The following is a 23,109-nucleotide window of genomic DNA, read 5'->3' on the forward strand; positions in this document are numbered from 1 at the left end:
TTACCTGACGGATCCACAGTCTTCTCTGGACTTTCCAAAGAGGAAATCTTCTTTTTACCAATGTTCATAAGGTTACTAAACTTGCCGTATTTCTTCTTAACTACAGTTAAAATGACAATTAAAAGGTAAATTATTAAAGGTAAAAAAATTATATATATAATTATACTGTATATTATAATTTGATATTTAATATATATTGTTCAAAAGTTTGGGGTTATATGATGTTTTAATGTTTATGAAAGAAGTCTATTCTGCTCACCAAGGCGGCATTTATTTGATCAAAAATAAATTAAAGGTAGGAATATTGTGACATAGTATTAAAATTTAGAACAACTGTTTTTTATTTAACTATTTATTTTAAATGTAATTTATTCTTGTGATGGCAAAGCTGAATTTTCAGCATCATTCAGCAGTCTTCAGTGTCACATGATCCTTCAGAAATCATTCTAATATGCTGATTTGGTCCTCAAGAAACATTTCTTATTATTATCAATGTTGAAAACAGTTGTGTTGCTTAATTTTTTAGGTTTTTTTGTAAACTGTGATACTTTTTTTCAGGAATCTTTGATAGAAAATCCAAAAACAGTATTTATTTGAATAATTTTACATCATGATAATGTCTTTACTGTCACTTTTGATAAAATGTATGCATCTTTGCTGAATAAAAATATAAATTGCTTAAAAAAATCTTACTGACCCCAAACTTTTGAATGGTAGTATATGGTATAATCAATGAAGCTTCTACTCTGGAAGTGCATGTTGATGCATGTTTCTGTTGCATGTTTCTTTTGAAAATAAAGTTGTATACAAAGTTATTTAAAAAAAATGATTGACGCTAATCAATTCTGCAGCTTACAGCTGTATGGTCCAAAGTTAAGCAACATTCTGAGGTGATGTTCATCTTCAACACTACGAGCATAGACATCTTCAAGTCACTTCCAGTGTACAGCTAAAATGAGCAGTGACATCTAAAAGAAGGGCTGAAACAGTCCACTCTCACCATCTTTGTTTTCCAGGTTCTCTGCGTGACTGTCTGTGCTGCTGCCACTCTCAGATGCCACTGAGTGTCTCTCGCTCAGCTCACCCTGGCAGAAAAGGTAGAACTTTATAGCTTAACCTGACTCAGAGACAAAATTGGGGTGTTTAATACATAAATCAATCAGGGAATAAACGGCAAACTGTCATACCTTAGTACAGATGAGTGTTGGAGAGTCGGTTACATCAGATACCGCAGTATTTTTCGGACTAATTTCCTGAATAACCTGAAGAAGATGGAACTAGGCTGTAAAAAACACTGATTTACTGGTAATTATTAATCCATATGGGATGACTCCATTGCCCCTCACCTTCAGCCATTGTTCGGCCTGCTCTTTGCTCTGAAGTCCCAGGACAATGGCCTCTCCACCCAGTGGGGTTATTTTCAGCTTGTGTTCTTTCCTTTTCGTTTGCTTCTCTTTGTAGATCACACTGCAGCCCAGCAGACTGATATCCAGCAGAGGAGTCTGATCCTTTGAGCTTTTGTAGCACTGAATGCAGTAGCATACAGAAAAATCAGATATAATGTTTGGAGGTTTATACTGCCAAATTTAAGAATGATAAATCATTCGTAATAGAGCTTCTTTTAAATTGTGGATATAGTGGTAAATGTAAACATAAAACATTCTTGTCGCACAAATAGTAGAGCGTGGCGCTAGCAACGCCAAGGTAATTGCAATGCAATGTAAACCACTTTGGATAAAGTGTCTGCCAGATGCATAAATGTAAAATATTCAAATCCCTTTTTTAAATTTTTTATACCAAAATGTGGGATAGAACTTTGTTTTTATTCACTGGAAATTGACTGAATCATGAACAATTCCATGACTGTTGGATGAAGGAAATGAAGGAAAAAAAATTCTCCGGAATAATGTGCAACAATCAATCATGCACAGGTAGACCAGAAATGTTCATTAAGAAAATAAATATGGTATATTTTACTTTAGGTTGACTTTAAATGGTCTGTTTGATAGACATTTAAGAAAAGTTAAAAGCATACGTTTAAGTAAATTACTACAAGTATTAGTAACAGATGTAAACACTTGATTTCAAACACCCGGATTTGTGTAAACATTCCTATCATAGATCAGTTATGGGTGGGATATGGGTGTCACTGACATAAGCAATGATGTCACCTACCAGGAGACGATGTTCGCGAATGACACACAGCTGTTTAGCCCACTGGCCGAGCCACTTCTTCCTCCAGAGGAAGGCACAGATCCGCGCATCCTTCATTAGCTCGATGGATGCCTCAGGAGACGGCCACTGGTGCTGTGCTGTGGACTTACCCTTCGTCACTTCTTCCTCATCATAGGACTCATATGAACTGCTCACTTGCTCTGTATCTTCTGTAAATGTGAAAAATTTGAAAAATGTGAGTCAATAAGGAAAAAGGAGAGGCTAGGGATGATCTGATTGTTCATTCTCATTACCATTGCACTGGAACAAATGAAAGTAAAAACCTAACTCACTGCAAATTCTCCCTGCAAAATCAGATTCGTAAAGAAATAGTTCACTCAGAAAATGAACGTTCTGTTGTTACAGTCCAGTATGATTTGTCTTCCGTGGAAAATAAAGGGAACGACAAGAGGGTTAGTAAATGATGACAAATTTTATAACTAAATTGTATGAGCTATTTAAACAAATTTAGTCTAGATAAGATATGTTTGAGAATCTTGATTTACACACGAGTAGGAGAAACAAATAGAGGAATGATATACAGTTGTAATCTAAATGATTCAACCCCCATAGAAAATCAGGTTTTTTTGGCAAAATTTACAGACTTTCAGCAGTCTGCAATGAACAGATCAAACAAAGTAATTGAAATAGCTATGTCTCAAAATGATTCAACCCTCTAAATAGAATCCCTTGCAACAGCAACGAATCAAGGGATTCATTAGTTGCACCAGGTGTGCTTGAGCTAGAACACATGAAATATCTGAACATGCTATGGGTTTGTTGAGTGTCACGTTTGACTGCACGTTAGAAATATGGCATGTTAGAAATAAGTCAAAAGAATGGTCTAAAAAGTTAAGAGAAGGTATCAACCACAAACAAGTGACAAGATACAAAAAGATAGCGAAGGCACTAAATGTTCCTAGAGACACCGTTGGAAGCATAGTTTGCAAGTTCAAAGTTAATGGAACAGTGGTTACACTACCTGGAGGGGCAGAAAAAAGAAGCTATCAATGGCTGCAAACAGATTTCTGAGAAGGCAGGTTCAGAAAAACCCTCGAGTGACTGCAATAGACCTGCAGCAAGACTTGGTGGCAACAGGTACCGAGGTTTCAAGCTTGCACAGTAAAGCGTGTACTAAACGCATGCGGTTTCAATGTTATCATTCCAAGACATACACCACAAATGACCCAAAAGCACAAGAATAGTCGGCTCCAATTTGCTCAAAATCATATAAATAAGCCACAGAAGTTTTGGGATTTTGTTCTGAGGAGCGATGAGGAGCAAAACTGGAACTTTTCAGCCCTATGGATCAGCGGTATGTCTAGATGAAGAAGAATGAAGCATATGCTGAAAAGAACACTGCCTACAGTTAAGCGTGGTGGTGGCTCGGTGATGCTCTGGGGCTGCTTTACATCCTCTGGCACTGGAAACCTGCAGTTTGTGGAAGGCAAGATGGATTCATTGAAGTATCAGGAAATCCTAGGAGAAAACGTCATGCCGTCATTGAGGACGCTGAAGCTTGGGCGTCATTGGACCTTCCAACAAGACAATGATCCCAAGCATACCTCAAATTCCACCAAGGCTTGGTTGCAGAAGAAGTCCTGGAAGATTCTACAGTGGCCATCACAGTCACCTGACTTGAACCCAATAAAAAATCTCTGGTGTGATTTGAAGGCAGCGTTTTCAGCACGCAAACCCAAGAATATTACTGAACTGGAGGTCATTGCTCTTGAGGAATGGGCTAAGATTCATCAAAAACGCTGCCAGAAGCTGCCGTCTGGTTTGCAGAAGGACAAACAGCAAAAGGATGTTGTACTAAGTACTAAAGATGCTTTCCATGAAGGGGTTGAACAATTTTGAGACTGAAGAAGCCATTAAAAGTTGCATTTTTTGTTGAATTTGGGGGAACCACTTAAAACATTTGTTGTTGTAACGTTGCTGAGGAAGACAGGTGAAGACGAGGATCTAAACGCAGGGTATTTTAATAAAGTAATAAGAAACATGGAACACAAAACTCAAAGGAACAAAACCAGGGAATCACAGAGGCAACCATTACATGTACAACAACTGACAAAGTAACAAGTGAAATACAAGGGCTATAAATACACAGGGACCAACAAGCTAAACAAGATAACAAGAGGGTTTGGCTAATTAAAAACACCTGGGAAGACTAATAAACTAGAAAACTACAAAGGACTACAAAACATGGCACAGAACAGGAAATAACAAGTCCACACAAGACAAGGGGAACACAAGACAGGAATCATGACAGAGCCCCCCCTTTAAGGAGCGGATTCCAGACGCTCCACACACAAAAATAAATAAAAGTCAAGGAGGGTGGTGGAGCAGAGGTGGAACGGGGGAGGGATGGAGGGCCAGGTCCGTGGAATGGAAGAGGACCTGGAGACTGCGCCAAGATGGGAGGCCAGGGCGGAGCAGGCAGTGCAGGCGACCAGGGCGGAGCAGGCGGTTCAGGAGGCCAGGGTGGAACAGGCGGTGCAGGCGACCAGGGCGGAGCAGTTGGTTCAGGCGGCCAGGGCGGAGACGACCCTTCAGGCGGCCAGGGCGGAGACGACCCTTCAGGCGGCCACGGCGGAGACGACCCTTCAGGCGGCCACGGCGGAGACGACCCTTCAGGCGGCCACGGCGGAGACGACCCTTCAGGCGGCCACGGCGGAGACGACCCCTCAGGCGGCCACGGCGGAGACGACCCCTCAGGCGGCCAGGGCGGAGACGACCCATCAGGCGGCCACGGAGGAGACGACCCATCAGGCGGCCACGGAGGAGACGACCCTTCAGGCGGCCAGGGAGGAGACGACCCTTCAGGCGGCCAGGGCGGAGACGACCCATCAGGCGGCCAGGGCGGAGACGACCCATCAGGCGGCCAGGGAGGAGACGACCCTTCAGGCGGCCAGGGCGGAGACGACCCATCAGGCGGCCAGGGCGGAGACGACCCTTCAGGCGGCCAGGGAGGAGACGACCCTTCAGGCGGCCAGGGCGGAGACGACCCTTCAGGCGGCACCGGCTCAGGCACAGGAACAGACACTGGCTCAGGCACAGGAACAGACACCGGCTCAGGCACAGGAACAGACACCGGCTCAGGCACAGGAACAGACACCGGCTCAGGCACAGGAACAGACACCGGCTCGGCGGCGGCCATCTTGTCCGAAGACACTGGCTCGGCAGCGGCCATCTTGTCCGGAGACACTGGCTCGGCGGGCGTGACGTGAACAGTCTCTGGATCGGCAGACGTGACGTGAACAGTCCTTGGATCTGCAGACGTGTCGTGAACAGTCCTTGGATCTGCAGACGTGACCTGAACAGTCTCTGGATCGGCAGACGTGACGTGGACAGTCTCTGGATCGGCAGACGTGACGTGAACAGTCTCTGGATCGGCAGACGTGATGTGAACAGTCTCTGGATCGGCAGACGTGATGTGAACAGTCTCTGGATCGGCAGACGTGATGTGAACAGTCTCTGGATCGGCAGACGTGATGTGAACAGTCCTTGGATCTGCAGACGTGTCGTGAACAGTCCTTGGATCTGCAGACGTGACGTGGACAGTCTCTGGATCGGCAGACGTGACGTGGACAGTCTCTGGATCGGCAGACGTGACGTGAACAGTCTCTGGATCGGCAGACGTGATGTGAACAGTCTCTGGATCGGCAGACGTGATGTGAACAGTCTCTGGATCGGCAGACGTGACGTGAACAGTCTCTGGATCGGCAAACGTGACGTGAACAGTCTCTGGATCGGTGGTCTCGGCGGAACGAGATTCTGGCATGGGGGCCTGGGGAATTGAGAGCGCTGAGACCAGTGAAAATCTCGGGAGATCGGCTGCTCGGGCAGATGTCAGTGGCAGATCAGCCAGCTTGGACACCAGTCCTCTCCACCCTCGGACGGGTCCAGTGGACGCAATTGTGCTGGCTGATGGTGCGATCTGCAGTTGACCACGCTCCACGGCCGACGGAGCTTCGGCTGTGTAGCTCCCCCCCAAAAAAAGTCTTAAAGGTGAATCCTCCTCCACTTCGCCCACAGTGAAGGGAGATCCACACAACTGCAGAGCCAGATTTATATATTGGGCCAGGGTCCAGCCAGGATATTCCTCCAGCATCATTTGGGCAATGTTCTCATCCAGCCCGCTCCAAAAAAGGTCCATAAGCTGGGATTCATCTAATGGTGCTAGATGACAGCAAGTCAAAAACTTCTCCACATACCCCTCAATAGACTGACCGTCCTGAAAAATGGAGCAAAGCACTTTCAAAGGATCCTCTTTACCTCCTGCTAGATCCATATTTTGGTCAGTTGTTCTGTAACGTTGCTGAGGAAGACAGGTGAAGACGAGGATCTAAACGCAGGGTATTTTAATAAAGTAATAAGAAACATGGAACACAAAACTCAAAGGAACAAAACCAGGGAATCACAGAGGCAACCATTACATGTACAACAACTGACAAAGTAACAAGTGAAATACAAGGGCTATAAATACACAGGGACCAACAAGCTAAACAAGATAACAAGGGGGTGTGGCTAATTAGAAACACCTGGGAAGACTAATAAACTAGAAAACTACAAAGGACTACAAAACATGGCACAGAACAGGAAATAACAAGTCCACACAAGACAAGGGGAACACAAGACAGGAATCATGACAGTTGTGTTGAGCGATTTTAATTACCTTTGGCTTTGTTTGATTTGTTCATTTGTTAAAATTTTGCCAATAAACCTGATTTACAATGGGGGTTGAATAATTTTGATTATAACTGTGTGAGTGTATATATATATTAATATGTTTATCACTGCACATGCACATTAATAAAATGTATTATATTACATTATTGCAATATAATTATTATATTATTTATTATAATTATTACATATACATATGTTATAAAGTACATATTACATAAATACATATACAGTATATACAGTGAGGAAAATAAGTATTTGAACACCCTGCTATTTTGCAAGTTCTCCCACTTAGAAATCATGGAGGGGTCTGAAATTGTCATCGTAGGTGCATGTCCACTGTGAGAGACAATCTAAAAAAAAAAATCCAGAAATCACAATGTATGATTTTTTAACAATTTATTTGTATGATATAGCTGCAAATAAGTATTTGAACACCTGAGAAAATCAATGTTAATATTTGGTACAGTAGCCTTTGTTTGCAATTACAGAGGTCAAACGTTTCCTGTAGTTTTTCACCAGGTTTGCACTAGAGGTCTGCACGGGCTTTAAACTGAAGCCCGAACCTGGCCCGTACCCGCAATCATTTAACCCGACCCGACAATTACATTTACATGTTAAGCCCGAACCCGACCCGAACCCGAGGTCCACTCTATTTCTCACAGCAAATAAATACCATTTTTGCAATATGTTGTATTTAATGATTGCTTGAAACGGTAAACAAATACATGTAGGCGCAGCGGCCCTCCCATACACAAAAGAAATATATTTGAAATATATTTGAATATATATATACAAACGAAATGTTTGTAACATTTTTAAAGCACTTTTAAGTTATTTAAGTTATTGCTGTTGTTCATTTAATTTGTTTTAAAATTCACATTTCATCCAGAGCGGTTTCTTCTCGCTAATATTTTAAAATAATATTTTAAATAAAAGTGCTTTAAAAAACCATTTCGTTTGTATATATATATATATATATATATATATATATATATATATATATATATATATATACAAACGAAATGTTTTTTTAAAGCACTTTTATTTAAGTTATTGCTGTTGTTCATTTAATTTGTTTTAAAATTCACATTTCATCCAGAGCGGTTTCTTCTCGCTTTGCAATGTTTTCGCTTTCTTCTCGATGTGCAATGTGCAATGTGTGCATAGGCTACACAGACCACAGACACACAGGCTGAGAGAGAGAGCCTGTGTGTCTGTGGTCTGCGTAACCTACTATGCACACATTGCACATCTGCGCACGTAACTTTCTCTCTCTCGCGTGCCGGTCACCACAACACAGCAAGCAGGCAAAGCACACGGCACGCAAACTATATATAGCCTAGCCTATTTAGTTTTTCTTAGTTACAAACCCGAACCCGACCCGAACCCGAGGCTGTTCAATAAACATTAACCCGAACCCGACCCGAAACCCGCACATTTTTCGGGACCCGTCGGGCTCGGGTCGGGTAGCAGACCTCTAGTTTGCACACACTGCAGGAGGGATTTTGACCCACTCCTCCACACAGATCTTCTCTAGATCAGTCAGGTTTCTGGGCTGTCGCTGAGAAACACGGAGTTTGAGCTCCCTCCAAAGATTCTCTATTGGGTTTAGGTCTGGAGACTGGCTAGGCCACGCCAGAACCTTGATATGCTTCTTACAGAGCCACTCCTTAGTTATCCTGGCTGTGTGCTTCGGGTCATTGTCATGTTGGAAGACCCAGCCTCGACCCATCTTCAATGCTCTAACTGAGGGAAGGAGGTTGTTCCCCAAAATCTCGCAATACATGGCCCCGGTCATCCTCTCCTTAATACAGTGCAGTCGCCCTGTCCCATGTGCAGAAAAACACCCCCAAAGCATGATGCTACCACCCCCATGCTTCACAGTAGGGATGGTGTTCTTGGGATGGTACTCATCATTCTTCTTCCTCCAAACACGTTTATGGCGCTTTTCCACTACACAGTACCAGCTCGCCTCGGCTCGACTTGACTCGGCTCTGTTTGGTTTTCCACTGTGTAAAAGTTGTACCTGTACCTGCTTCCAGGTACTTTTTTTCGTACCACCTCCGGCGAGGCTCTAAGCGGGCTGAGGCGAGCTGAGGCGATACTAAAATGTGACGTGAAAACACGACAGATTGCTGATTGGTCAGAGAGAATCGTCACTATTCACTGCGTCATCATTGCACGCGCCAGACGGAGTATCCTGAATAAAAAAACAGCAAAAACAAAAATAAAAACATCCAAAAACAGCATACACTCGATTTCCTCCATTGTCCTGTGTGTGTGGGTAGCGGGTGTGTCTCGCGCGTCTCGCGTAAAAGATTAAGTCACGGTAGTTTCCTGCGGCGTCGCTATGACGACCAGGTACTATTGTGGAGGTACTATCTGCAATGGAAAACGGAGCGAAAAGCGAGCCGAGCCGAGCCGAGGCGAGTCGAGTCGAGTTGAGCTGGTACTGGTAATGGAAAAGTGCCATTAGTGTAATTATGACCAAAAAGTTCTATTTTGGTCTCATCTGACCACATGACTTTCTCCCATGACTCCTCTGGATCATCCAAATGGTCATTGGCAAACTTAAGACGGGCCTTGACATGTGCTGGTTTAAGCAGGGGAACCTTCCATGCCATCCATGATTTCAAACCATGACGTCTTAGTTTCCTTAACTCATCTGTACTAAGGTTCCTTAATTTCTCACCTTTCTTAGGATCATTGAGACCCCACGAGGTAAGATCTAGCATGGAGCCCCAGTCCGAGGGAGATTGACAGTCATGTTTAGCTTCTTCCATTTTCTAATGATTGCTCCAACAGTGGACCTTTTTTCACCAAGCTGCTTGGCAATTTCCCCGTAGCCCTTTCCAGCCTTGTGGAGGTGTACAATTTTGTCTCTAGTGTCTTTAGACAGCTCTTTGGTCTTGGCCATGTTAGTAGTTGGATTCTTACTGATTGTATGGGGTGGACAGGTGTCTTTATGCAGCTAACGACCTCAAACAGGTGCATCTAATTTAGGATAATAAATGGAGTGGAGGTGGACATTTTAAAGGCAGACTAACAAGTCTTTGAGGGTCAGAATTCTAGGTGATAGACAGGTGTTCAAATACTTATTTGCAGCTGTATCACACAAATAAATAGTTAAAAAATCATACATTGTGATTTCTGGATTTTTTTTTTATAGATTATGTCTCTCACAGTGGACATGCACCTACGATGACAATTTCAGACCCCTCCATGATTTCCAAGTGGGAGAACTTGCAAAATAGCAGGGTGTTCAAATACTTATTTTCCTCACTGTATATATATATATAGAGAGAGAGAGAGGGAGAGGCTAAAAGAAGTGAAAGTGCATATGTGCGGCATGCTCTAAAGCCAGCAAGCACATGCAAAGTCAGCGGCCTCAAGCTTGGATACATTAAACAATGAGGTTTTCCCAGAGCCGTGCACTTCGCCGTAGCCAATCAAGTTAGAGCTGTTTCTTTGTTTTTCTCTCCTGATGCACATTGAGAGAAACAGAGATAGATACCCCGAGTGATCACAGCATAGACCACAGTGTTTGAAGCTTCTACGTGTTTCCTGACCCCTGTGATGATGGCAAAGCAACCAAAATCTACAGAAACACAGGAGGACAATAAAAAGGGAAATGCAATAAGGGAGGAAGAGAAATAAAAATCAGGTGAGAAGCTACAGATAGTGAAACATTTATGTGGCTGACATATCACATGAAAAAAACAGGAAGAGTAAGTGTTTTAAGTGCATTTGATGCATGAGAATTGTTTGTTAGAATTGCATAAACTCATTGGGCTGCAATAAATATTTGTGCCTTGTGGTTGTAATGCTTGAATTATTTTAGGGCTTCATCACTGTCAGAACGTATCCAACTGGAAATCCGCTTTACTCATCCTAAACCATGAGGTTTGGCTTGATATCAGCTGCCGAAACAAGTGCCGAAACATCTCAGATTTTGGCCCTGCGCATCCCTTGTGTGTTGATATTACACAGCACAGCTGCATGATAATGCCTCTGTATCCTTTGACCAAAATGAGACGTCATTTTCCAAAGAATATTGTAAATGATTGTCCCCTCTCTGGGCTGAACTTTGCACCTCCAGCCAAATGCCCCATCACTGTTGGCCCCATTTCCTGGGCTCACGGTCAATCTTCCGTCACTGCATCTCCAGAGCCAGAGGACTGGTTACTGCTGAACAAAGACCTTCACTGTATTCTGAGTTCCCTGCCTGCAGGCTTCTCTGTATCACAGTAAAGCTGTAGACTACAGTGGGAAGGAGCTAAAACAGAGCACTCAATGACCACAGCTTCACTCTCATAGGACAAGAGCAACAAGAACAATAATGAGAAGTCACAAATCTACCCAGCCTTTGAATTATTATTTTTTTGAATCAGGTTAAATAGTGGTTTGACATGAACATCAAAGAAAACAATCAACAATAGAAGATAATTTGTATGTAGGGCACCTTTGGGCCCAATTAGAGACGTACCATTGATGCTTATAGGGTCATAGGGTTGTGGATCTTCATAGTAACTTTCAGGCACTAAAGATGCTGGAGCAGGAGCTGGTGGAAGAGGAAAGGGCTCCCTCCCTAAGTTGCACTGAGAAAAAAAGAGAAAGATGTTGTTATGTCAACATTCTCATTATTTTATCAAATAATAATGCAATTTTTATGTGTTTCCTATTAAAAATGCAGTTATACGTTGGGTGCAGTCTCCTGAATGTGAGTTTACAATCAACTGTTCAGAGGTGGAGCAAATAACTATATTTAAAAAACAATTTAAATGAATAAATAAATATTCATTATTGCACTTTATTAAAATACTATAAAATATAAAAAACTCATAAATGTAATGAGAAGTCATTATATATCATTATTGTGTATATATACAGTATATACAAATCACTGATTTACCTGATTTGGACATTACGTTTGGGCTTTTAGGGAGGAACGAAAGCATACTGCACTAAAATCGCACAACCCTAGTTTCTTGTTGGCATTGCTGTAGGGTTGTTGTCGTTGTAAAGTCTCCGCAATGACATTGCAAATTTACTGTCCTTTTCTGGTAGAACTGCCAGACCAGTGAATGTCTGAAAATTTTAGCTGCGCGTAAAAACAATTGTCTCACAAATTCTGTGCCATCTGATCATCTTTTCAGATCGGCCTTTAGAGGGACCACCGATCAACTATGTAAAACAATTATCGGCTGATAACAATCGGCGCCTGATCAATCAGAGCACCCTTAAAAATTACATAGATCTGATTTGTTCACAATAAGCACGAATAACCAGAAATGTGTATTAAGAAAAAATGAGTCAATTTCAGAAAGGAATAACAAGGCTAAACATCCTTGGTCAGCCAGCTTTACCAAACCATGCTGGTCAGATAGCTTCCCTAAGTTTTGCTGATTAGCTTCATGACTATGCTAGTCCAGTAGCTAGACCACCAAAAACCATCATAAACCAGCCTGTTTCAGCATGTAAATCTATCTTTTCAGCAGAGTTAATTAACATAAATGTGCAAAGCACGGACATCCACACGCTGCATCCGAGCTGAATATCTCTAATACATTCCCATGTAATGACTCAGATAGATAGACTCCCCAGAGATGAGTTGTTTCTGCACCTGTCTTTCATGTGGGCTTTTCTTTCTGACCGAAGGGGGATTCTTCCTCGAAACTGATCTCTTTCTGACCTCAGCCCTGCTCAGCTAGAATAGGAATTCCACACGTGTTTGCCTGCAGGAGTAATGGTTTTAAAAGGGTGTGGAGCTAGCTATGAGGTTTCCCAAATCAGCCGGTTCATAACATTACTAAATTCCCCTACTGATACCCACAATGCAATGACAGCCCCTGGGCAAACAGAGAACTGATCCTCTCCTCATCACACAAAAAACACACTAATGGACACACAGGGATGATGAGGGTTAGCGGTAGCTTGTGAACCATAAAGTTGAATGATGGCAAGAGGTTACAGACAAGCGGCTGGGAAAATCTCCTTTCGCTTGCATTTTACTTGTGCTAAGTGGTTTGATTGAAACCTCCTGCTTGACTTGACGTGCTTGTGCTTCTCAAAAGCAGAAGTGAGGCGAACAGGCAGGCTTAGTTATAGCAAGGCATAAACAACTGGATGTCAAGGATACAGGAAGTTGAATGCAAAAGCTTGCTAGAGGCTCCGCTGCGATAAGTGATGCAGAACAAGAGTAAAACACACATTCAAGAGGGACCAATGGTTAGTGTTTTGGTGGGAAAATAAGAACAGCCTCACACAGAAGTAAGATACTGATTGAACTGTGTAGAAAGTATTGTTTTTCTTTTTCGACCCCAACTCACAAGGCCCACATTTCTCACTTCATCCCACCCTCACTCTTCTAGACTCAACATTAAATCTTTGAAACAGAAAAAAACTGTGCTGAGTTCTCAGGCATCAGACAATGTTTAAAAAGAAAAAGAAGGCATTTCAGGGTAGCGTCAAACTCAGTTTCGCTTCTTCTCCGGCCACTGGCGAGGATCAAGACCATGTCCACATCCCAGAATAACCATAACAACAGCGAGATCTGTTTATATGCTGCTAAGTGCTTGTAAAAATCACTGTGAGCAAAAGAAAAATCCTTAAATCTCAGTACTGTATGTTGAGACTGAACTCCACCCCAGGCTTGTTTTCATATTCTAATCCATAAATCATACCATCTTCTCCTTGAAAAGAAAAAAGTTAAGAAAACAAATGTAGTCCATATAGGAAACATTTCAAGTCTAAGGCATAAATAATGATAAAGCACCAGTCTTTGGGACAAAAAGTGAAAAAATGCAAGTGGGCAAGAGACCAAAAGAACACCCAGAACATGGAAAATCCCCCGTTCCCATGCCAAAAATTCAGTGAAGAAAAAAACCTGACTCACCAGGGCCAAAACATTTCTGAGGTAGAGAGGGGTACTGAAGGAAAATAATCTTTTTTAGCTTTATTTAAAAACAGGAGTGGCTCTCTGAACTGTCTGTCTGTACTGTCATCATTCATGTATTGGTTTCTGTATTTGAGTCAATTACAGACAGGCTGCATGGCGAAAACACTGGTAAAACTGATCAAATCAATCTATTGTGGAAAAAAATGCTAAATTAAATTTATTCAAAATTATTTAATTCAATTCTTTAATCAAATCAACTTAATTTAAATTGCATTAATCCAGCATTAAATTGGAACATAATTGTTTTCAGTACTAGTGCCGATAATCTTCCACTACTATTTTGAAGTCTGTGGCCTCTTTGCTATTTTAGTGTCGCTATTTTTAGTGCGGCAAGTAGCTGTGAGACTGCAGCATGTGCACACTTCTGTTTACAGGTCAAACCTAAACAGAAACACTAACTTGAATGTAGTCTAACTTTATGGTTTCGTGTACGGAGTAATCTGGGTACGGACAGGCAGGATAGAGGTGTTATGGGGCCTCCCTGCAGTTTGGGTCAGAGCAGAGACAGAAATGAGGAAGAACAAGGAGAAGAGTCAACTGGAGTTCTGAGAGTGCGGGTAGAACAGAGCGTTTTCACCATAGACAGGGCCGTCCTCGGGCAAAACTGTGAGTATTTCCGTGCTCTCTTTCGCTCTGGGATGAAGGACAGCCAGCTGAACGAGTTCCACCTGCAGGGAGGCCTGAAAGCGAGGGGCTTCCTCATAGCCATGGCGGTTTGCAGGGGTGAGCGCCCTGCTATACAAGACCCAGATGAGATTGTGGAGGCCGCAGAGTGTGCAGCTTTCCTCCAAGTGGACATTCTAGTCCAGCACTTGATAGACCTTCTTGATACGGACAACTGCATTCTTTTGTACAACACGGCATCGGTGTACGGCTTGTGGAGGTTGTTTCAGAGCGCTGCGGTGTTCATCCGCGATGCTTACACTGACCTGCAAGACATGGTCAAGACGCTCCCAGAGGAGCTGATCTGCTATGTGGAGTCGCTTTCACCAACATCGTTTGTCGCTCTAGGGACTCATTCCCCGTCCATGAAGATGCTGCAGGACTGCTACAGGACAGTGTTTTACCTCGATGAAGAACCGGGTACTTGGAAATACCTGACTGATCTGCCAACAGACGCCAGCACCTCCATGGCCGGGGTGGCCATCGTGGGGAACCGGCTGTATATCGTTGGAGGAGTACGGGGAGTTAGCAAGGAAACTGTGGACTTAAGCTACTGTTATGACACAGAAACCAACACTTGGAGTGTGTTTGATGGTCCTCAGCAGTCCAGGTATAACTTTACCCTGGTGGGTCATGATGGACACTTGTATGCCATCGGAGGTGAATTCGACAAAAAGATTATGTCCTCGGTAGAAGCATGTGATGTTTCCACAGGCGCGTGGACATTTTGTAAGAACGCGCCTCGTTCTGTGGCTGCGCCGGCTAGCGCTGTTGCCAGGCGTAGGATATTTGTATGTTTCTGGAAGTCTCCAGATACAACAGACATTTATGAATATGCACCTAAAAATGATGAATGGACGCTGGTCACCACTATGGTCAAGCCTCAGAGTTACGGACACTGCATGGTGGCTCATGGCGACAACCTGTATGTCATGAGGAACGGCCCATGTGATGACTTCCTGCGCTGCCTCATGGACTGCTACAACATCACTACAGGTCAATGGACGGCCATGCCAGGACACTACGTCAATAGCAGGGGTGCCCTCTTCACAGCTATGGTGAGGGGGAACTCTGCATTCACCGTCAACCGCAATTTGACCCTGGAATATGTAATTTGTGGTGACAAGTGGAAGCCTCGCAGACAGATGACGGGTTTTCCAAAAAGCGGATCGCTTTGGACCTGCTTACTCAGACTGCCCAAGAACATAGATACACAGCAGGAACGTGATGCAGAGGAAGCATTAGAGATTAATGCCAATGTGGATTGTGTAGAAGACTCGGTAGAGGCTAATCATCCACCTTAGGGATTGTGGATCAATCTGTTGTTTCATTTGCAATTGTAATTAAAAGAGTGGTGTGTCCAAAAGTGAAAATTCTGTTATTATTTATTTACCCTCATGCCATTTTAAACCTGACATTCTTTTTTCTGTTCATAGGAAGATATTTTAAATAATACATTGTACACTGTTTTCCATACAATGAAAGAAAATGGAGAAATGCAAAGTGAGTGGCAGGTACATTTGAAATATTTCTCCTTTTTTGTTCCACAGAAGAAAGAAAGCCAGATTTAGAACACACGAGAGTGAGTATATGATTATATGACATTATATATGCATATGACAGTATATGACTGAATTGACAGAATTTTCAATTAATAAAATGCACAAATTCATTTAATAATATAAACAATAAATAAATGTTTACTCTATGGCAAATGAGAGAAACACTATTTTAATAGGTGTGAACACATCTACCGTCTCTCATTCCCATACTTATGCACACGTGTCTATATTCTAACTGCGGTTCTCCAGCCTCTATAAACAGCTCCCCGATCGCTTGTGCAGCTGCTGTTAATCAGACCCAGCACCCCGCAGATGGGTCTGAAGTTCAAAGTCTTCTCACAGGAGAGCTTTAATGCTCTCCATCCTCCTGTCTGTCTGTATGTCTGACTGACTGCAGACTCCCACAGCAGCCTAGGATTGATACAGGAGCTACAAAGTATTTCAGCACAAAGACTTCCTCATATTTCTCTCATTTAAAAAAGAATTATGTGATATTTTAAGGTGATTACTGTTTCTAATCAAGGCAGAATTCATTATCAAACTGCAGGACTAGTTATTTGGTGTGTGGCTTATAAACAAAAACACACAGCATTTTTGAGCGTGGGAAACAGATACATAACAAATATGTGGCAAGTAAAAAGGCCCATATGAAAGTAAACAGCAGATAATAAAAGACAGCATGACCACAGTGTCTTGCATTGTAATAGTTATTGTGATTGAAAAAGATAGGGCCTGTGTGATATAACATAAGACATTATATGTAGGCTTCATCACAATTTTTGATACTTTTGATAATATTTAATATACAGTACATCAAAATTAGGGCTTGACATTAGCGCCCACCAACCCGCTAAACGTGGGTGGATTTCAGCAGTGCCGTGTAACACAGTCACTCCTACTAAATGACCCAAATTTCTAAAATCGTGGCCAGTGAAAATGCTGAGTGGCTAATAACTTTGGAAAACCACTAGCCACAGTGGCTTGTGAGCAAAAAAGTTAATGTCAAGCCCTAATAAAAATATATTTATTTCCTCTGCAATGGCTCCTTTTAACCAAACTAACTGCAACTGTAGCTAAATAGAATAATCTAATTCAGCAAAAATCTAGTTAACAATGTTTTTTTTTTTTTCTCAAAGAGTTTTTTACAAAATGAACAAACTCACAATAATAATAATTATTATTATTACCGAATCACTTATTCTTAAATCACTGAATCACTGATTATTGAATCATTGAATCGCTGAATTTTGACTCAATGAATTGAAACATGCTGAAAATGACTATACTATTAGTCTATAGTCAATATACTATATCGCCCAACCCTAATAGTAGATTACATTTAGTATAGCATTTGTCTTACTTGCATCTTAAGACACGTTAGGTTTGAAATTGAACTGTGTTGGTTGTTGTCGGATTTTTGTTTCAGTGTCTTTGTGCTAATGCTGGTGTTTAAACAAGGTTGAAATGATGCTGAGGGTCACTCACTGGTCTAGGAGGAGGCGGCTCTGGTGGGTTCTGGTGTTTTCCTGGTTCTCCATTGGCTTCTGGTCTGTGGTCTGATAAGCATATAGATTTTCACACAGAACAACAGTGGCTGTTAATGAATAGATCAAAGACTTTTCAAAGGGTTCATCATGTGCAGCAAAAAGAAGTATGAGTACGCAAGCAACAAGTAGACATAATATTTCTGCTGTTCGGCTCGGTTCTGGTATCAATGGTTAGCCTGCGGCAGTCTCTTAGAGCTGTCCCATCGACATTCCTTCAACTTCCTCTCCAAACGGTAACATCTGGGTTGCTATAGGAACGCAAGGCAAATACTAAATCCGCACAGCAAGGGCTAAGAGTCACCCTTAGCCATCAAGGAGTCAGGACGCCATCAAGTAATGCCTTTTACTGAAATTCAATTCAATTCAATTCAATTCTCACCACTTACATTTCCCTGTTGGTCTACGTGAGCTTATATGATGTTTCACATTAGTGACTCATTGCAGATGATTTTTATTATTGATTTATCAGATGCAAATAGCACAAGGTTGTGGACATTTTCACATATGGGCAGGGAATTATGAAATTACATTGTAAAAAGTCACTCTTCACAACACTGAAACTCAAAGGGTTGTTCTCCTGATAAGCCTTTTGAAAATTTTGTTTATTAAAATGGTGGCGTTTTCGAATCTGATCAAAGAATGCCGCCGCAGTTTAGTCATGCATGTAACTTCTGGATACGTAGATGACTGCGATATGAATGTTAAGTCTGGTTTTATTGTTACTCTCATTCTTCAGTGAAATCTAAACAAAGCAGCTTGGCCTCAGATGGGGGTCTGGCAGAAAGAGCGAGAGGAGGACAGGAGTTACTGAGAAACAGACAGGAAATGGTGAGGGGTGGGGGATGGGGGGGACTTAACACTTCAGCCATAACCCAATCACCCCCCTAAACATGACACATTCACAGCAGCGCTGTGATAAAGATAAACCACTGTGATATGTGAGAGACGTGTTTGCAGGTTAGGGGTGATTTTCATCCTCATTCCTCACACCTGCAAAAGTTTTGCAAGTTAATTATAGAGAATATTATAGACTCACCTCTGTCTGTTCGGTCTTGGTTTTGACCTGTGACGATGACCTTGTTCATGTAGATGTATTCTTCATCTCCTTCTGCAGAATAACCAATATTAAAGACTGGATTATGGATTTGAACCATAACGTCAGTTTTTTGTACAGAGTTTTTGTTGCAGGAGCCCAAAAATTATTTGGGCACTTTACCGACCCGATCTCATGAGAAAACATTTTTCTTTTAAGAGGTTGCAATTTCAAAAAGTTCGTATGATGTGATTAGTAGGAAAGCATATGATTTGTAATAAATAAAAAACAAACAAATATAACCCACCCCTAAACATAAGTGTCAGTGAGGAATGTGCTGGAATGAGATATTAACAGTCAGGAGACTGTATTGTAATTTACACTTAAAATGTGACTTGTGAAATGTGACTTAAAAGTGTCACTGGCTAATATGGATAAGCCTATATTTATTTTCATATCATGACCAAAAACCAATAAATGGTTGATATAAAAAATCGACTATATTTTGTCTAAATGTAAAATAAATGAAATAATAGACTCTAGATATCACAACATTATAATGTACAGTATGAAAAAGAGATATTCATTTTGAGATTGGCTAAAGATTACATTTAGCAGTGTTATTAAAATTATTTGTGTTTAAAAAAACAACAACAACTTTAAAGGGATAGTTTACCCAAAAATGAAAATTCTGTCATCATTTACTCACCCTCAAGTTGTTCCAAAAACTTTTATGAATTTCTTTTTTCTGCTGAACACAAAAGAAGATATTTTGAAGAAAGCCGGTATCTAAACAGTTGATGGGGAAAACGATAAACAAAAACTATGGAAGTAAATGGGGCCCATCAACTGTTTTGTTCCCCATATTCTTCAAAATATCCTCTTTTGTGTTCAGCAGAAGAAAGAAATTCATACAGGTTTGAAACAACTTGAGGTTGAGTAAATGATGACAGAATTTTCATTTTTGGGTGAACTATTCCTTTAAGTGAGCATTAGTTGTTGGCAAAGACAAGACAATTTTTAAATGGAGAAATGAGTATGTACAAAATCCAATATCGACCAATATCAGTAAAAGAAGTTTATAGGTTTTAAATGATAAAACAAAACATATACTGTTCGAATTGAAGACAAAAACTAAATTTGGACACTTTATAGTTGGTCAAACATTAGTAAAACTACTAAAACTACAACTAACGTATGTTTATAGTTAATGTGATGATCTACACCTGTGGTTTCTCTGCTAGGACACCTGTGTGAACATGAGGAACTTTGCTTATTTATGCAATAAATGTGTGGCCTAAACGTCCAAATACTTTTTAGGCCATTGAATGTGAACTTGCTGGAGTAAAGATACTCTTCACTCCACTCATTTAACCTTGCCGGGACTTGCCAAAGACTTCTTTGACTTTGACTTCCAAAGACTTCTCTCGTATTCAATGTTTTTTCAGATTCTGGACGCTTTCATCCCTCACGTATTTTACTGAACATGTAATAGATTTCTATTATGGAGAAGAACAGTGAGAGTTTTGTCTCACACTTCTCTTGTGTAAGGGTCCAAAGGCATCTCCAGGGCCCCTCCTTCTGTACACATCAAAGGCAGGCCAGTGGGAGACATAGAGAGGTCATATTCTATCATAATAAAAGTGCTGATTTAGTCCCAGCCTGTGAGAGATGGATTTACAGCTTGCTTGGCAACAAAAACATTTTAGGACATTATTTTGGATCTTCACAATTATTCAGAAGAACTAAATTAAGCATAAGAGATAAGATGTGGCAATCCACAGGTAACAAAGCTTTGATGAATTTTTGAAGGGGAAATAAAACCCTGTGACAAAACAAAAACATGTTTCGATGGTACAGTGAAAACAGATTGGGATTTGGAGGATGGAAATGAAAGCTATTTATAAGCTGCTACTAAAAGGAAGTGAGTGTCCCTAGAGGATAAAAACAGCCTTGGAAAATGATACAGCTTGAAGCCAGGGGAGGAAGTGCACAAGCCCGAGACCAGAACATGAAAAACCTACAGCCATGCTTGTGTGAAGAAAGAAGCAAATGGATGGACCAAAATTACGGGCTCCTTAATAAGACAGAACAGAGCAGATTCTCTAAACAACACGCAAGTTATAAATGTGTTGCTCCCCATGAGAACAATTGTGCTACGCAAGTGTATGCTGAAATAAATAAATATGTATGAAACGGTCATTTTTGTTGGGCCTTTTACTTTTTTTCATTGACAAGAGTAAAGAGAGAAGGGACATCACAGGCTTTTTCAGGTAGAAAACCTGATTCCACGTTAAAAATCAGTGGGAAATTGCCAACTAATTGCCAACAGCAGACAAAATCATTAGTCATTTAAAGGGTTAGTTCACCCAAAAATGAAAATTATGTCATTAATGACTCACCCTCATGTCGTTCCAAGCCCGTAAGACCTCCGTTCATCTTCGGAACACAGTTTAAGATATTTTAGATTTAGTCCGAGAGCTTTCTGTCCCTCCATTGAAAATGTATGGACGGTATACTGTCCATGTCCAGAAAGCTAATAAAAAGACATCATCAAAGTAGTCCAAGTGACTACAGTGGCTCAATCTTAAGTTTATAAAGCGACGAGAATATTTTTTGTGCGCAAAAAACAACAAAAATAACGACTTTATTCCACTATTCATTTCCTTCTCTCTGGGCCTCGAGTTTTTTCACGTAGTATAACTGCGTAGCGCTTCTGGGTTGTACGTCACACGTAGGCTCACTATTGGCCGACGCTGGTCATGTGTGTGATGCGTCTGACGTACAACCCAGAAGCGCTACGCAGTTATACTACGTGAACTAACTCGTATAGTACGTGAACATACATTTTCAATGGAGGGACAGAAAGCTCTCGGACTAAATCTAAAATATCTTAAACTGTGTTCCGAAGATGAACGGAGGTCTTACGGGCTTGGAACGACATGAGGGTCATTAATGACATAATTTTCATTTTTGGGTGAACTAACCCTTTAATGTTAGTCCCTTTGGTCCAATCAACTCGCAGACCATTTTGAATCCTTCCTGGACCACCAATGGTTTGCAGATCACAGTTTGAGAAGGATTTGGTGTTGAGTTAAATGGTTAGTCTAGACATTATGTTGTTATGTATGTACCATTGGAAGACTTGTATGATTGCAGCAGCTCATTCAGGAGGCCCTTCTGTACTGTGGCATTTCCACTCAGCTTCTCTCCATCCAGGATCTTCAGGAACCTCTGCAGCTGCTCCAACAGCTGCTCCAGCACTGCACACACACACACACACACACGATAATTAGTTTAAGTAATAAATAAAATCATCATGTCAGTGCATTAGATCTCATGTACTGTGCTGAACCTTGATTTCGAGTAAATACCTCTCATGCTGATTACAAATTAGTCACAGTAAAAATGAATACATGCTTGATAAGTTCAGAATTATCTCCAATCTGGCAACTCAAGTGAAGCAGTTTTCAATCATTTGAAAATTACCAGTGCCTGATAGCACAAAGGTGAATCACTTGTGCCTGTCAAGCAGTGCTTCACTAACCTTGAAAGCGATTGCTGTATATTACACACATTAAACCAAGTAGGTTTCATTACAAAACCAACTATTTCCTCATTATGTAAAATGCTCTATTGGCTAATTGGTGACAACATCCATATTATTTAGCCTTTTATGTCTGTGTGAAGCTAGTTAGCATCAGCTTAAGTGAAGGATATGGCATGGGTTGTTGAGAGAGTCAGTGTGGGGTGAATGATAAGGCTTTGTCACTCTACCCACACTGACTCTCTCAACATCCCATGACGTATCCTTGTCACTCTACCCACACACCCTCAGGGGTCAGCAGCAAACTGGGCACCCCAGTCTTGACTATGAGGGCCATACTTTGTTTTTCTCCTCTCATGAATCACACTGCCTTACAACAGAAATGACCTTACTGGATATGAGCTCAAAAAAAGGAAATGAAACAGAAAGTAGATTAATATGTGCCATTAACATCTCATTAAAACTCCACATAAGGCTATCAAGAGCTATCAAACTCTTTTCAACCACATTCCATTCCATTTAGTCCAATAAAAATATGCCATTTGTCTTCGTTTTGTGGTATATAAAGGACAAATGAGTGAGTGCTGGTTGTTAGTTAACTTACTAACAATCACTCTCCCGTTCATTTAAATATTTGGTCATCATACTTAAAATTTTGGATTCAAATGACTTTTATGTAATGCAACAATGACATGAAGATGAGAGATTTGATCTCCAGCATTCACATTTTGAGCAATTATAATGTTAAATAAATAGTACTCAGCATCTTAAAAACTGAAAGTTCTGGTCCAGGATGCTATTTGGTCAACAGAGGATTCCAGCCACGCTAAAATACAAGAAATACAAACAGCTAAGATGTGCAACATCCATTCACCTAGATGTGTATATCATTG

The 23,109-nt window shown here is 41.3% G+C and overlaps 2 protein-coding genes across 3 annotated transcripts in view; one reads left to right on the top strand and one right to left on the bottom strand.

Moving 5' to 3' along the window:
• The window catches only part of afap1l2 (actin filament associated protein 1-like 2), a 44,777-nt gene that overhangs the window by 7,211 nt on the left and 14,457 nt on the right, over window positions 1-23,109 (bottom strand). For both annotated transcript variants that reach the window (XM_084135135.1, XM_084135134.1), the window contains exons 2-10: window positions 21,804-21,932; window positions 18,673-18,744; window positions 17,575-17,645; window positions 11,393-11,504; window positions 2,176-2,384; window positions 1,347-1,526; window positions 1,188-1,262; window positions 1,001-1,085; window positions 5-100 (exon numbers count right to left, since the gene is read on the bottom strand). In XM_084135135.1, coding sequence (XP_083991261.1) covers window positions 5-100; window positions 1,001-1,085; window positions 1,188-1,262; window positions 1,347-1,526; window positions 2,176-2,384; window positions 11,393-11,504; window positions 17,575-17,645; window positions 18,673-18,744; window positions 21,804-21,932 — 1,029 coding nt within the window. The remainder of the gene's footprint in view (window positions 1-4; window positions 101-1,000; window positions 1,086-1,187; window positions 1,263-1,346; window positions 1,527-2,175; window positions 2,385-11,392; window positions 11,505-17,574; window positions 17,646-18,672; window positions 18,745-21,803; window positions 21,933-23,109) is intronic.
• LOC311096148 (kelch repeat and BTB domain-containing protein 13) lies at window positions 14,206-15,957 on the top strand. Its single transcript, XM_084135137.1, has one exon. It carries the CDS (start codon window positions 14,335-14,337, stop codon window positions 15,829-15,831), a length of 1,497 nt encoding a protein of 498 aa, XP_083991263.1. The 5' UTR covers window positions 14,206-14,334; the 3' UTR covers window positions 15,832-15,957.

Source organism: Abramis brama (assembly GCF_963993115.1).
Source record: "Abramis brama genome assembly, chromosome: 14".
Lineage (NCBI taxonomy): Eukaryota > Metazoa > Chordata > Actinopteri > Cypriniformes > Leuciscidae > Abramis > Abramis brama.